The following is a 13,765-nucleotide window of genomic DNA, read 5'->3' as shown; positions in this document are numbered from 1 at the left end:
CCCTTCACAACAGGTGAACAAAAATCGGTCCACTTAAAAGTTCCCATGAGAAGTCAGTCTGATAAGTAAGGAATCCAAAGATACTAAGCTTAAGCTTCCACCTTTTTCCAATTTCCACTCAGCAGACACATTGTAATGAGCTCTCATGTCCCCAGTAGTGTCACAGGGCCCTGGTGGCAGCCTGATTGAGTCTCCTCTCCAGCAGTCGTGTTGGCGCTGAGGTGATTTGGTGGTGAGGTCTGGCAGCTGTAATGAGCCAGCCACAAAGCCAGCGCTACACTTGCAGTAATGGGACCGACAGGGACATTGCCTCTTGCTGGTGCCCGGCCTCATTACTCTAAATAACTACATTGTAAATTCAAACCCGGTTTATGAGTTTACCGGATATCCATCTATCTTCACGTTCGTTGTCAGCACTTTCTCGATACTGTTACTGTTTTTCCTGTTTGGTTGCCGGACTGAAGAAACACATGCAGAAAATGATGTCGGCTGCTCAGATGACATGAACCCATCGCAAGCTCCATCAAGAGAGACTATTGAGATAGACTTCTTCAACCACGCCTAAAATACCATGTGGAAAAACAGGATCCGACAACCCAGACTTTCCTGCTTTCCCTTGGGAATGATGTGGGCTTTGGAGTCTATTGCCACAGGACAGTAAAACACACGTAATGCTCCTTTGCACTCTGCGTGATCACCTCAGAGGAGTCGAGCGGTCGGAGAAAGTTGTGATTCTGGTGTGGAGCCTGTTGGGGCAGTGAGGACAGCATGCTGTGTTGACAGTGTTCCCTGATCCTCCTCCAGCCCCCTCTCCTCCAGCCTCCCTCTCCTCCAGCCCCCTCTCCTCCAGCCTCCCTCTCTTCCAGCCTCCCTCTTCTCCAGCCCCCCTTTCCTCCAGCCTCCCTCTCCTCCAGCCTCCCTCTCTTCCAGCCTCCCTCTCCTCCAGCCTCCCTCTCCTTCAGCCTCCCTCTCTTCCAGCCTCCCTCTCCTCCAGCCTCCCTCTCTTCCAGCCTCCCTCTCCTCCAGCCCCCCTCTCCTCCAGCCTCCCTCTCTTCCAGCCTCCCTCTCCTCCAGCCTCCCTCTCCTCCAGCCCCCTCTCCTCCAGCCTCCCTCTCTTCCAGCCTCCCTCTCCTCCAGCCTCCCTCTCCTCCAGCCTCCCTCTCCTCCAGCCCCCTCTCCTCAAGCCTCCCTCTCTTCCAGCCTCCCTCTCCTCCAGCCTCCCTCTCCTCCAGCCTCCCTCTCCTCCAGCCCCCTCTCCTCCAGCCTCCCTCTCCTCTAGCCCCCCTCTCCTCCAGCCTCCCTCTCCTCCAGCCTATTTTTCACATAAGACTTTTGTTATTCACCAGGTAAACAAGTGTTCCTATTTAGTTAGGGTACAAGCGTAAATAACAGTCACAATATTGTTTATTGGATTTTTTTTCCCCACTGACAGTGTGGTGATATTGAAACTAATCCATTATTGCACAGTTCCTTAAATGTGCAAACACAGAGGACATAGATGGAGGAAGAGGATGCTGAGAAAGACCTAGGCTATAGCCAATAGCCAACCAGAGTCCTATGAAAAATTATTTTTAAAGTCTGCAATTCTAAGGTTATGAGGAGAGTAAAACCTTTGAACCAAAATTAAATCAGCTGCATAGCAAGATCACCCTGTCAAATCTCATAAAAGACAGTTCAAAGGCATTCAAATAACCATAAATGTTGTGCAACCATCGGGGTAAAACCACAGCCGTCCACACAGCAGTTACCAAGGTAACTTGAAATGGAAGTATTTCCACACGGACATAAAATTGAGAGAGAATACCGACTAGAGAAAACACCATTTGGATTTCCACCTCGACCGATATATGTGGCCATTTAATCTACAGTTTGTGTTTCATTGTGATATTTTGTCCTCCTAGAAATCCACCCCACTGGCATTTTTTTACATTTACATTTAGCAGACGCTCTTATCCAGAGCGACTTACAGTAAGTACAGGGACATTCCCCCAAGGCAAGTAGGGTGAAGTGCCTTGCCTTGGGGGAATGTCCCCGGACTTACTGTAAGTCGTTCTGGATAAGAGCCTCTGCTAAATGTAAATGTAAAAAAATGCCAGTGGGGTGAATCTGTCTATTTTCTCTACACAGTTTGAAAGTGTAAGTTCCAGTTATTAGAAGAAAACAAGCCGTCTGAATTTATTGTGAACAGAATAGTTGAATCAGTGTGCAGCATGTGTGAGGTGAACCACAAGGTAAACCTTACACAACGTCATTTACGCATGGCTTGGAATCGAACCTGCAACCTTCTGATTACTAGCCCGATTCCCTAACCGCTCAGCCAGCTGACTTTTATCTTAGAACTTGGAAGGCAGATTTCCTCCGTGCCCACCCCTTCATGAACAGAACTTCATGGCTGTATCAAGAACCCTCCAGCAGAACATGGCTTCAGCCTCATGTTACACACAGGTGAGGCCCTCCCTCGAACACAAGGTCCAGCAAGAAGGGGAAGATGTTTTACTCTCACATTTACCACAGCTGAAAACGAATGAGATTTCAAGGTCAGAATAAAGTATGAAGTTTCATATTAACCCTCAGAAAGAGTTACCTTGCTGGTAGTTACCTTCATAACTCATCTTGTCCCTTCTAAAACGCCGTGTTTTGACGCAGAGTTGAAGACGGATAGGAGAGGAAACACCAGTAATTGTATTCTGTGCAGATAATAGCTTTTCTATTAGATTTGCTGTTGTCACCGACTAGTTGTTCCAGCCAATTGAGTTTCACTGTCCTTCTGTAATTAAATTGCTCACCTACAAAACAAATCAACTTGAGTAAATCGCAGGCTTTGCTTTATTAGATCGAGGTGCTCATAGGTCAACTACATATAAATACATTTATTTTTATACAATAAAATTAACATTCATCAGACACAAGGCGATGACGGATTTGACGGAGGTCTTTTCTTCGTAGCAGATGACCCACGAAACTGAAATGAGTGTTTGGTTGAGGCTTCAGAAGACGTGACCAATGGGTGTGTCCCATGCTGAAAACAGTGTCAGGAATTGTTTGTGGCTTAAGAAGGCGTGACCAAAGGGTGTGTCTTAAGCTGAGGTGTCAAAAAGCCTCTCAATCATCTCCTCCACCTGCTCAGGCTTGTACTTGTTATACTTCTCAGGGTTCTTGGTGAATGAGATGTTGGCGTATCTGTGGAAAAAACAGATAAACGTTTTTTTGGGGTCAAACACCGGGTCTTAACCCTTGTGTTATCTTCGGGTCATTCTGACCCATCAGTCACTGTGACCCACCGTCGTATTGCGACAACTTTACCGCATACAAAAACAAAGTGAAGCATTTTCTTTTAACCGTCGGGCTGTCTCAGACCCCCCACATTGCGAAGGTTAATAGAAAATGCTATTTATTTGTTTTTGTATTGGGTAAAATTATGTAAACATAACGATGGTTCGTTGTAAACTTTTGGGTCATGTAACCCGAAGGCAGCACAAGGGTTAAGACTGACACACGTTTAGAAGATGAACGGTCATAAAAGTAGGAAGTAATCCTAGTAACTGACCTTTGGAGGAAGTTCCTGTAGGCCTCTGACACCATCCTCTTCTGGGCCTGGCGGATGGCATCCCGCTGGCCCTTGTCTGGGATGGCCCAGACCTTCTGGATCTTGCACAGTTCTTCCAGACCATCGTTAAAGCCCTGCCGGGAGACAGAGTCACATCAATACTGACGCAGCCGTTAAACCCTGCATTCCCAGACCCAGAGTACAGACTTATGCGTTTTCACGGTAAGCTGAGGGAAAACATCAAGAGGGGTGATCACCTTACCTTGAACTTGTCTTTGATAACCTGACGCTCTTTGTCCTTCAGCTAGAGATACACAGAAAAGGAAAAATCACACAACTACATCTGACAAGAGACAACCATGTGATCCGTGTCTGTTCAGCAGTACCACCTTGGCGCCGGGCTGGAATGCCGGCATGTTCCTGTCGGTGAGGTGCTCGGTGACCTTGAGCCAGCTAGAAAACAGACAGCACAGCATGAGCTGGGACGTGTTCGAGTTAGAATCACAGCTCACGTGACAGCGAGGTCACAGAGGGGAGATCTGAGCACTGGTTCCAGAGGCCATGCTGCCTGAACGCACCTGCGCTGGTACATGTGGACCTGCTGCTCGATCAGTTCTCTGTAGGAGCCCTCTGCCTTCTTCTGGGTGACTGTGACCAGCTGGATCAGCTCCGATCTGACACACACACACACACGGGGGTTACGCATCTCTTGGTAATGCCACCCGGGTGACTGACGTCCATAAAGTGGTTGGTGGTGCTGACAGAGCAGATATCAAGGTGAGAGGCGTGGCGTGAGATGGTGTGGATGGGTGTGAGGGCGGAGGCTGGTGCTGTGACCTACTTCTCCAGAGACTTGAGGATGTAGTTGTAGTTGTTGTGGAGGAAGATGGCGCTCAGAGCCGTGTCTTCGTACACTTTGGATTTACTGAGCAGATTCAGCTGTAGGTTCCCCAGCACTTTGCCTGGAACACAACAACTGCATTCAGGAAACGTCCAAGCTGGACTTCTCTCTTTGGGTATTGTGGCTTATACGCGAAAGACCAAGCCGAAGTTTTGTCTGAGAGACTCGAGGTGAGGTTCTTACATATGTAGGTGCTAAGAAGCCTCCTGCTGAACTCTGAGCTGTAGCTGCTGGCTGAAGAGCTGGTCTCTGAACGATTCAAACACAGAATGAACACACGTACAGGCTCCAACCTCTGGTTACATAGTCATGTTATACTTGAGCAATTCTTACATACATTTTTATCTTACAAATGAATCTCCCTAAATCCCAAAGGGCATGTACATACATACACTTTGCTATTGTAATTCAAATATCTTTTTTGATTAGAAGCAGGGCTTTAGGAGTTTCCATGGTAGCATGACAACGTTATTTCCATAACATGCACTCCAGAGATTCACATGGAATCCCTGAGGCAGGATAAGTGTCTCCATCAATGGGCTTCTCTAAGCCAACAAGCATTATTACTCACATGTAAATGAACATGTTAATACAGATATCTGAACAACATCAGCTAGACAGACCATGTAAAACACCGGGGCCCCAAAGTGTCTTACCTCGGGGGTCTATAGGTATATTATAAGTGTCCCCCAGTACTACGGGGGCAGACGCAAGGCAAAAGAGAGGGAAAAAGATAACAGAGAGAGAGAGAAGAGAAGCAAAGTGTAAAAGGTTAGATAAAAGGTTAGTTAGTGCAGAGTAAGCAGTGTAGCCAACAGTTGACAGCCAGACAGCGAAGCGGACATGGTTGTGGGGGGGGGGGGGGGGGGGGGGAGGCGGGGAGGGGGGGGGAGGAGCGGAGCCTGGCAAGGAAAAGGGAAGCCCCCTTCAAAGCCCTGGATTACCAAAATAGCATACTATATTTGTCTAAAAATTCACCTTTCTGGGTTTATTTCTTCTTCTAAAATGACTTAAAACTAATTTGTCAAGTATTAATTATTCCCTGAAGAAAACGGAGGAAATGTAAATTCTAAACCCAAAGCTGAATCATTTGAGGGTGTGTAAGGGGCTCCCTCTAGAGGCAGAGAAAGGCAGTGTCATTCGCAGGGGAAAGAGAGGTGAAGGAGGGTCAAGAGTCAGCACAGTACAGGGAGTGGCAAAACAGGAACAGGAAGGAGGAAGTCGAACTAGTGGAAAACGCTGACGGACACAACCAGAGAAGAGGGGGAGGGGGGGTCCCTCTGTTCTAGAGATGGGATGGTCGACCGCTCTTGGCACAGACAACACACACGTTCACTGCCCTCCAACGCCACATGGACCTAGGGTTACCTCCGACGCCATGACAACCGGCCCCCGGGCAACACTGACCACTCACACCTAACTGGATCTGGGAGATGGATACCTGCAAGGGGCAGTGTGGCGGTAGAGATAACCCTAAGCCATGGAGACAGGGAGAGAGATAGAGACACAGAGAGAGAGATAGAGAGCGAAAGAGAGAGAGAGAGAGAGAGAGAGAGAGAGCGAGAGAGTGAGAGAGCGAGCACAGTCCAGGCTGTAGACCTGGCCTACCTTGAGATGCCAACATGGCCCCGGCCGTCTCCTGGAAGTCCAACAGCTGCTGCAGGAAGAGGATGGCCTGGCGAGGGAGGAGAGACAGAGACAAGAGGGAGAGAGAGAGAGACAAGAGGGAGAGAGAGAGAGAGAGAGAGAGAGAGAGAGAGAGAGAGAGAGAGAGAGAGAGAGACAAGAGGGAGAGAGAGAGAGAGACAAGAGGGAGAGAGAGAGAGACAAGAGGGAGAGAGAGAGAGAGAGACAAGAGGGAGAGAGAGACACATTAGCCTTCAGGCTGTGACGTACACCAGGCTGCGTGTGAGAGCACAAGGCTAAGGGGAAGCTTACGTTGCTGGTTAGCTCATGGACAGTGCCGTCCTTGGGCATGTTATACTCTTTGTCAGGATCGTTCTGTGGAGGAGGAGGAGAGGAGACAGATGGAGAGAACGAGAAAGAGGGGGAGGGACAGAGAGAGAGAGAGACAGACAGAGGGGGGTGAGAGGGGAAGGGGGGAAGGACAGAGAGAGACAGAAGAGGGGGAGAAAGGAAGAGAAATAGGACCGTCAGATGAGAGAGAGATCTGGGACACATGCACAGAAAGGTGGTGAACGAGTCACCTGGTGGTCCTAACCTTGATGCTGTCTGCAAACTCTTCCAGGGCCTTTGCTCCTACGGTCTCCATGGAGGTGATGAGGGTGGGCAGCTTGTTCTTGGTGCTGGCAGCCGTGCCCTGGAACAACACAAACCCCACCACCCTGACATTTAAACAAAAAGTCGATATATTTGTATCCTTCTTTCAGATTTTATTCATTGAAAGGACAGTTGGAGAGAGACAGGAGAGAAGGGAGAGAGGGGAGAAGAGAGGACAGGAACAGACAGATTCAAACCCACGCCCTGTGATCAGGCATCAACCGGAATAATACGAGCTCTAACCCAACAAGCCACAAGAGCCGTGCCCGAACACCAGCCAATCGTATCGGAGTAGTTAGGTCACATGTCTCCCGAACGTGACCTGACAGGTCGAGCCAGGGTGTGAGCCGTACCTGGAGGGTGGTGTCGAAGTCGGCCTTGGTCTGCTTCAGGTGTCGGAGGATGGGGAAGATGGTGAGCACAGCAGAGTAGTCGTGCCGCATGATGGCCCGGCGGGCCGCCAATACGATGTTGTCCCCCTCCAGCATCAGGTTATCCAGCGCCTCCTGCAGGCCGGGAGGACAAACAGCCGTCAGCGCTCACAGGGAGGAGACACAGCCGTCAGCGCTGACAGGGAGGGGACACAGCCGTCAGCCCTGACAGGGAGGGGACACAGCCGTCAGCGCTCACAGGGAGGGGACACAGCCGTCAGCGCTCACAGGGAGGGGACACAGCCGTCAGCGCTCACAGGGAGGGGACACAGCCGTCAGCGCTCACAGGGAGGGGACACAGCCGTCAGCGCTCACAGGGAGGGGACACAGCCGTCAGCGCTCACAGGGAGGGGACACAGCCGTCAGCACTCACAGGGAGGGGACACAGCCGTCAGCGCTCACAGGGAGGGGACACAGCCGTCAGCGCTCACAGGGAGGGGACACAGCCGTCAGCGCTCACAGGGAGGGGACACAGACGTCAGCGCTCACAGGGAGGGGACACAGCCGTCAGCGCTGACAGGGAGGGGACACAGCCGTCAGCGCTGACAGGGAGGGGACACAGCCGTCAGCGCTCACAGGGAGGGGACACAGCCGTCAGCGCTCACAGGGAGGGGACACAGCCGTCAGCGCTCACAGGGCCGCCAAGTCAACACCAGGACTTTCGCACGTGGCAGCGCTGTCGTCACAGCGGTAGTTTGACCTCTGACCTGGATGAGGGAGTCGAACGTCTTCTTCTGGTGGTGCTCGGGGATGATCTCCGTCAGCAGTGCGTACTCGCTCTGGGCCAGCTTCACGAAGGCACTGATGCAGTGGATGTAGGAGTCGATCTCAATGTCCAGGACATCATCCTTCCCTGGGGGAGGGGGTCATGACATGACAATGTGCGAGTATGTGTGTGCATTTTTTCCCACAGAATTAGATTCTATTTGTGGTGGTAGGCAAGGGCGGAGACAGACATTGTAAACATTTGGGGTTTAGCCGAAACCTATGTCTTAGTATCAGTTTGATGTGAGTGTACTTACTTGATAAACACTGATATGAGTACATAATAAATGTCTACTTTGTCCAGAATATATATAACCTTGACTATGTGCAGTGGGACAGCGTCAGTGTAGCACTTCCTGTTTACCACTTCCTGTATGTACAGGAGCCGTCGTCAGAGACGGCGCCGACCCACCGACACACGATATGAGCAACACATCTTGTTAACGGCTGTCATGTGAGTCATTCCCAGGTACCCCCCCCCCCTCCCCCCCGTCACTCACCTGCCGCGGCCCCGTGCTTCTCCGTCAGGGCGTCTGACAGGTGTTTGACCCGTGGGTCGTGATCGTGACCTGCTGGGTGAGTTGGTGGCATGGACACGTTGACTAAAGGTTAAGACCAGGCCAAGTGTTACACCTGGGACTTGCCAAGAGACCTATACCCGACCACCAAGCACCCGGCAGGGGGAAGAGGGGAGGGGGGGGACCCCTAGTGGGCTGGGGGCGTTTGTGTACGTCTCTGTGTGTGGTCTGATATGTAACAGGAACCGGCTTAGCAATGCCTTTAAAAACCTGTCACTACAGCTTTAGACGTGTTGCGGCCAAACAAACCAGATCAGCTATTTCTCAATCCCAGGACTCTGTTGGAAGCAAACGCTTCAGAGATCCTCAATTATCAAAGAAGGGATAGATGGGCACCAACGTGTCTTCACCAGTAACGTCTAACAGCTGTCGTGACTCTAAGAAGGTTCCTGTGTGTCTGTTGTTCGGAAACCAAAACAAGCAGGCTGAGATCACCTGGGGAGCGCAACACAGGTGACACCACAGAGAGAGAGGGAGAGAGAGAGAGAGAGAGAGGGAGAGAGAGACGCCACAGATTTGGCTAAGGTGCGTTACCTTCCAGAGGAGTGAGGTTAGAGCCCCCTTTTTTCCCATCCAGCCCATGCTGTGAGTACTGTTTCAGAAGGTTCTGAGCCTTGCGAATGGTCCCTGCTCCCACACAGACACAGAGACAGAGTCCAGGGGAGGAGGAGGAGGGGGCAAGCGTCCAGAGAGCCAAAAGAAAGGAAAGAAATTGAGAAGGGAAGTGTGGGGGGGGTGGGGAGGAAGAAGAGAAGCTAGGAAGTGAGTAAGGAAACACAGAAACACAAACGCCACATCCCTCCACCGGCAACCATCCCAGTTCTGAGGAGAGTGTGTGGGGAAGGGAGGTGGGGTAGGGTGGGGCCCGTGGAAACCACAGCTTAGCCCAGCAACTACAAAACAATAACAACAACAATAACAGAGAACAACTACAGCAGGGCTATACATGTCGACAAACTAGGGTGTGTGTGCCACTAGGTAAAAGAAGAAATACACACGTTAGCTTAACACAAAACAGCCAATTAATATTACATTCATTTTCAGCATTGTTATCACATTCATTCACACTTAGGTCATATTATTATTATTATTAAATAGTTACACGGTTTAAACTAGAGCTCATCCAATCTATGGAACATTTCATACACAATACAAACAAGGTTATAGTTGCATTCATAGCGTAGTAGTCCCTTAGTGAGTTAGTAAGCTTGTGGGGTCGAGCAGATAGAAATAAGATGAAATAAACCTACTTACTTATGTATTAGGGGTGGGGGGGGAAAAATCGATTCACATTTGAACCGTGATTCAGTCTGCTAGCGATTCCGATCGATTCACAAATGTATGTGAATAAAAATTTTTAATGGTATATTTTTTTGGGATATATATATATATAAAACAAAATAATAATCGTGAATCAATTTTTTTACGAATCGTGACCCCATGAATCGATTCGAATCGTGAGGTACCAAAAGATTCCCACCCCTAAAATGTATGCAACCATCCTGACCCTATGATGCTGCAGAGTTTACCTACCAGTCCCACGAGTGAGGTCAATTATTCATCAAGAATTTGAATTCATTCATCCATTTTGAGGTACTCTTTAAGTTACGGATTTACTGTTACAAAGAAGTAATTTTGTAATTTTCCATTCAAAATTCATTCAAGCTAGCTAAATCTCTTTATTCTGATCTGTCTGTTCAATGACAGAAGGTACCGTGCTTTAACTAGTGTTCAAACTTCTCCAGTACTAATCACAAGACAACGACAAACTAATTCAACAACACGATACAAAACATAGATGGGGCAAGTTGAAGCACAACTGTCTAGAACACACAGAGCACAGAAGAAGCTATCTGACACGAGACAACAGCCTTTTCTTAACCTGATCACAACCAACTCTTCATTTACAGGACTTCACGTTGACGGGGGGGTGGTGAGATAACAAGGACTAGCTCAGAACACGGCTGGCCAGCTGCGTTCCAGGAGAGCTATCCTCCAGAGGCTTTGCATTCCAACGGGAATTACTGATCTAGCGAATTTCAAACTAATTTAGTTTGATATCAGTGCATAACACTACTTGCTTTGGAGACATCGATATATGTAACTGTAACCAAGTGGTGTCTCATTTCATAGGGCTATGTAGCCCTTACCCCTCAATTTCGAGACACAAGGGCTAGGGGTAAACTATGGGGTAGGGGTAAGGGGTAGGGGTAAGACAGAGTTTTGGGATTCGGCCTAAGACTTGAAGGGCAAAAGCCCTCTAGGACAGCCACAGGGGTTATGCTATGGAAGTCTACCTCACTGTGGAAGCCATGAACCACATCCATGATCTATATTTCTCAGGTATCCTAAAGACACATTCTTCAAACCATGCAGTCACTTCTCAGCAGTGAAATGTGGCGCCCAGTTAACATAAGCAAGCCATAGGACGAGGCGCACACTAAAAGCTTTTTCTTTACCTGGTATGTAGACTGTCATCATCATCATCATCATCATCACAATCATGGGGATTACAGAGAGAGGAAAGGAGGAGGGGTTAGTCATGATATCGCAGCAGCTCAGAGAAGAGCGAGATTGTGGAACAATCATCTACTGATGAGCTTAAACGACTGGGGCGAAGAGGGCCGGGATTGGTTGGTCCTCTCAGTGATAGCTGAGATCTAAAAATATAACGCAGCCGAATACAATCAACGGGTTCTCTCTACATTCAGCCGGGAGTGAACCGACGGTCATCTTTGGTAACCAAGTCATGTGTGCTATAAATCAACATCCCGATTGGTGAATCTGGGATGGTCCGAAGTGGGGGGGGGGGGGGTGATTGTGGGGTCAGTGGGAGGTGAGAGAGACGCGGCCTGCGGCTCAAATCCGCAGCAGAGGGGGGGGGGGGGGACTGACCTGGCCGCTTGGGTGCCTTCTTGGTGGGTGTGTCCTTGCGCTTGGTCTGCACGGCGGGGGAGTATAGGATACCAGAGGAGGCGCTGTTCTTGCGGAAGTGCTCCTTCAGGCCCTTGATGGAGCGGTCCAGCTGGCTGGAGCGGATCTGGAAGTACACATTCATGAAGTCTGCAGGGGAGAGAGACAGAGACAGGGGAGAGAGAGAGACAGACAGACGAGAGAGAGAGAGCACAATCACATTGGATGCTACCATACAGAAACATGGCTGGACGTTAGGACAGGTGGAGATCAAGGAGCGACTGAGAGAGCCTAACCCTGGGGTGGGTTGTCAGGGGGAGGGGGTGGGGGATCAGGGAGTGACTAGCCTTTCACTGACACTTACATGCCTGATGACTGGGTCTCTTTGCTGCAGAACGCAAGGCTGAAGCTGAGCAGACCCTGACTGTAAGACATCTCGCCCTGGTCGACTTTCCCTCTCCTCCTGATCCTGACGGCTGCCTGACTCATCCTGCCCACGAGCCCTCCTCCTCTGTCTCCTGCCTCTCTTCTTCCTCACTGCCATCGCCTCCATCCTGCCCACGAGCCCTCCTCCTCTGTCTCCTGCCTCTCTTCTTCCTCACTGCCATCGCCTCCATCCGGGCGACGAGTCAAACACTACGCCTAACCTGCCATGTCCTGCCAGCGTCTCGCCTCCTCCGCTCATCAACACCTCATCACATACGCAAACAATCCGACCGAAGGTCTAAACCCTGGAAACGGAGTATAGCACAGTGTTAGCTGGCTGATCCTACGCTACTAGAGAGGGCTCCCACAACATGATTTGGAGGGGTCACGCATCGTAAAACATCTTAACGATGAGGACGGCGTACCCTGGTTGCGCCCGTACTCCACCAGCCAGCCGGAGATGCAGATGATGTCCTGCAACACAGCCTCGGGGAGATGCTCCAACACGACCACCTCCTGGACCTCCAGCTCCTCGTCCACGCCGATGGCGTCCAGGATCAGGATAGGGGGCACAGGCTTACTGTAGCGGGTCAGAAGGCTGCGGAACTCAGCCTCCAACAGCTCCTTCCCCTTCTCAAAACGTGCTTTCTGTGGGAGGGAGACACAACAAGGCGTGGAGCGATACTGCAGAAGCCCTGACCGTCCGGCCTTCCGACAGGCCTACAGTTAGCCTGACTCCTCGGGAGTCAGGTGGCTGAGCGGTGAGGGAGTCGGACTAGTAATCCGAAGGTTGCCAGTTCGACTCCCGGTCATGCCAACTGACGTTGTGTCCTTGGGCAAGGCACTTCACCCTACTTGCCTCGGGGGGAATGTCCCTGTACTTACTGTAAGTCGCTCTGGATAAGAGCGTCTGCTAAATGATTAAATGTAAATGTAAGTTAGCCTACAGGGAGGCGTTCTGAATGAGGGGGTGTACGAGGAGAAGGGAGATGTGTTTGTGGTACCACTGTGTTGAGCTCGGGGCTGTCCGGGTTGTTGTCTTGGAAGTATTCAACAGCTTTCTGGATCTTGGCAATACAGGCCAGGTACTCGTCCAGTCTGCCTGTCGGTCTGAGCAGAAACAGAGAGGTTTCCGAGGGGCCATATTGCTTACAGCTGTATCTACCCCCGTTGAAGGTCAACATAACAGGGATGCAAGCCGAAGCTAGTCTGAGCCAAGACTCACCCCTCTTTGATGATCTTGTCTGTGTCTTTGGCCACGTGGTAATAGCTTATAACATGGTCCATGCAAGAGAGGGTTTTGTCAACATTCTCCTGAAGCCTCTGAAGGTTCTCTGTCTGTTTGTGCACCGGGATGATGGAGTTCTCCAGCTGCATGAGGCGGCTCTCAAAGGAGGACAGGATAGACACCTGGGAGAAGGGTGGATATTCCGATTGGCCAAAAACAACTTAGGGACATCTGCAAAGCACCTATCCTGTGTTGAGCCAAGCTGAAGGTGTGGCACGGCTATTTACATACCATTCCCTTGGTCAGCTGATCACTTTTCTCCATATTCTCGCGGATGAACGACAAGGTTTCTTGTTCCTGTGGAGGAAATTAGATTGACAACATATACATTTTATAAACTTGACTTTGACAGGTTGGTAAAGGAGTCTCGCTATTTAGTATCTATGGAAATCCTTAGTTAGCTAACGTTAGCTAGCCTATCTTGTGTCCCTTTCCGATCCCATTTCCGACCTGTTTGAGCTTTTCTTCAATCTCCCTCTTCCTCGCAGACGCATCCTCAATGGGGATCATTCTGCACGTTGTTACTGGAGCAGTAGCGGGTGAAAATAAACAACTGTGATAGCAAATGCAGCGAAGTTAAACGCTCTTCATCAAAATAAAAACAAAGACCCTACATTCACTTGGGCTTGGCTGACA

General features: G+C 50.0%; 1 protein-coding gene across 4 annotated transcripts; it reads right to left on the bottom strand.

Annotated features, from left to right (window-relative positions):
* Positions 1–2,808: 2,808 nt before the first annotated feature.
* On the bottom strand, positions 2,809–13,754 carry exoc7 (exocyst complex component 7). 4 transcript variants are annotated; one of them, XM_067244722.1, is made up of 20 exons: positions 13,580–13,754; positions 13,361–13,426; positions 13,067–13,251; positions 12,846–12,951; positions 12,267–12,489; positions 11,398–11,565; positions 9,037–9,129; positions 8,425–8,493; positions 7,867–8,012; positions 7,082–7,234; positions 6,670–6,768; positions 6,387–6,449; positions 6,057–6,123; positions 4,632–4,697; positions 4,389–4,509; positions 4,126–4,221; positions 3,937–4,000; positions 3,810–3,851; positions 3,548–3,681; positions 2,809–3,180 (listed from the first exon to the last, which is right to left on the bottom strand). In XM_067244722.1, the coding sequence occupies exons 1-20, from the start codon at positions 13,637–13,639 to the stop codon at positions 3,078–3,080; spliced, it is 2,124 nt and encodes a 707-aa protein (XP_067100823.1). In that variant the 5' UTR covers positions 13,640–13,754; the 3' UTR covers positions 2,809–3,077. The 4 variants fall into 4 exon arrangements, with proteins under 4 accessions (XP_067100823.1, XP_067100824.1, XP_067100825.1 ...); XM_067244723.1 differs by lacking the exon at positions 8,425–8,493; XM_067244724.1 differs by lacking the exon at positions 9,037–9,129 and having other exon boundaries at positions 8,425–8,496.
* Positions 13,755–13,765: the final 11 nt, after the last annotated feature.

This window comes from Osmerus mordax, chromosome 10 (assembly GCF_038355195.1).
Source record: "Osmerus mordax isolate fOsmMor3 chromosome 10, fOsmMor3.pri, whole genome shotgun sequence".
NCBI classification, from domain to species: domain Eukaryota; kingdom Metazoa; phylum Chordata; class Actinopteri; order Osmeriformes; family Osmeridae; genus Osmerus; species Osmerus mordax.
Note: the sequence above shows the minus strand (reverse complement) of the source record. Positions and strands in the feature narration are given on the sequence as shown.

Bases quoted from the DNA above. Each gene is read 5' to 3' on its own strand.
- exoc7 (XM_067244722.1), bottom strand. From the start codon at position 13,639: ATGATCCCCATTGAGGATGCGTCTGCGAGGAAGAGGGAGATTGAAGAA. The intron at 4,001-4,125 runs GTGCGTTCAGGC...TCTGTTTTCTAG, and splicing joins GTCCACATGTACCAGCGCAG to CTGGCTCAAGGTCACCGAGC. The intron at 3,682-3,809 runs GTAAGGTGATCA...GTCTCCCGGCAG, and splicing joins TTATCAAAGACAAGTTCAAG to GGCTTTAACGATGGTCTGGA.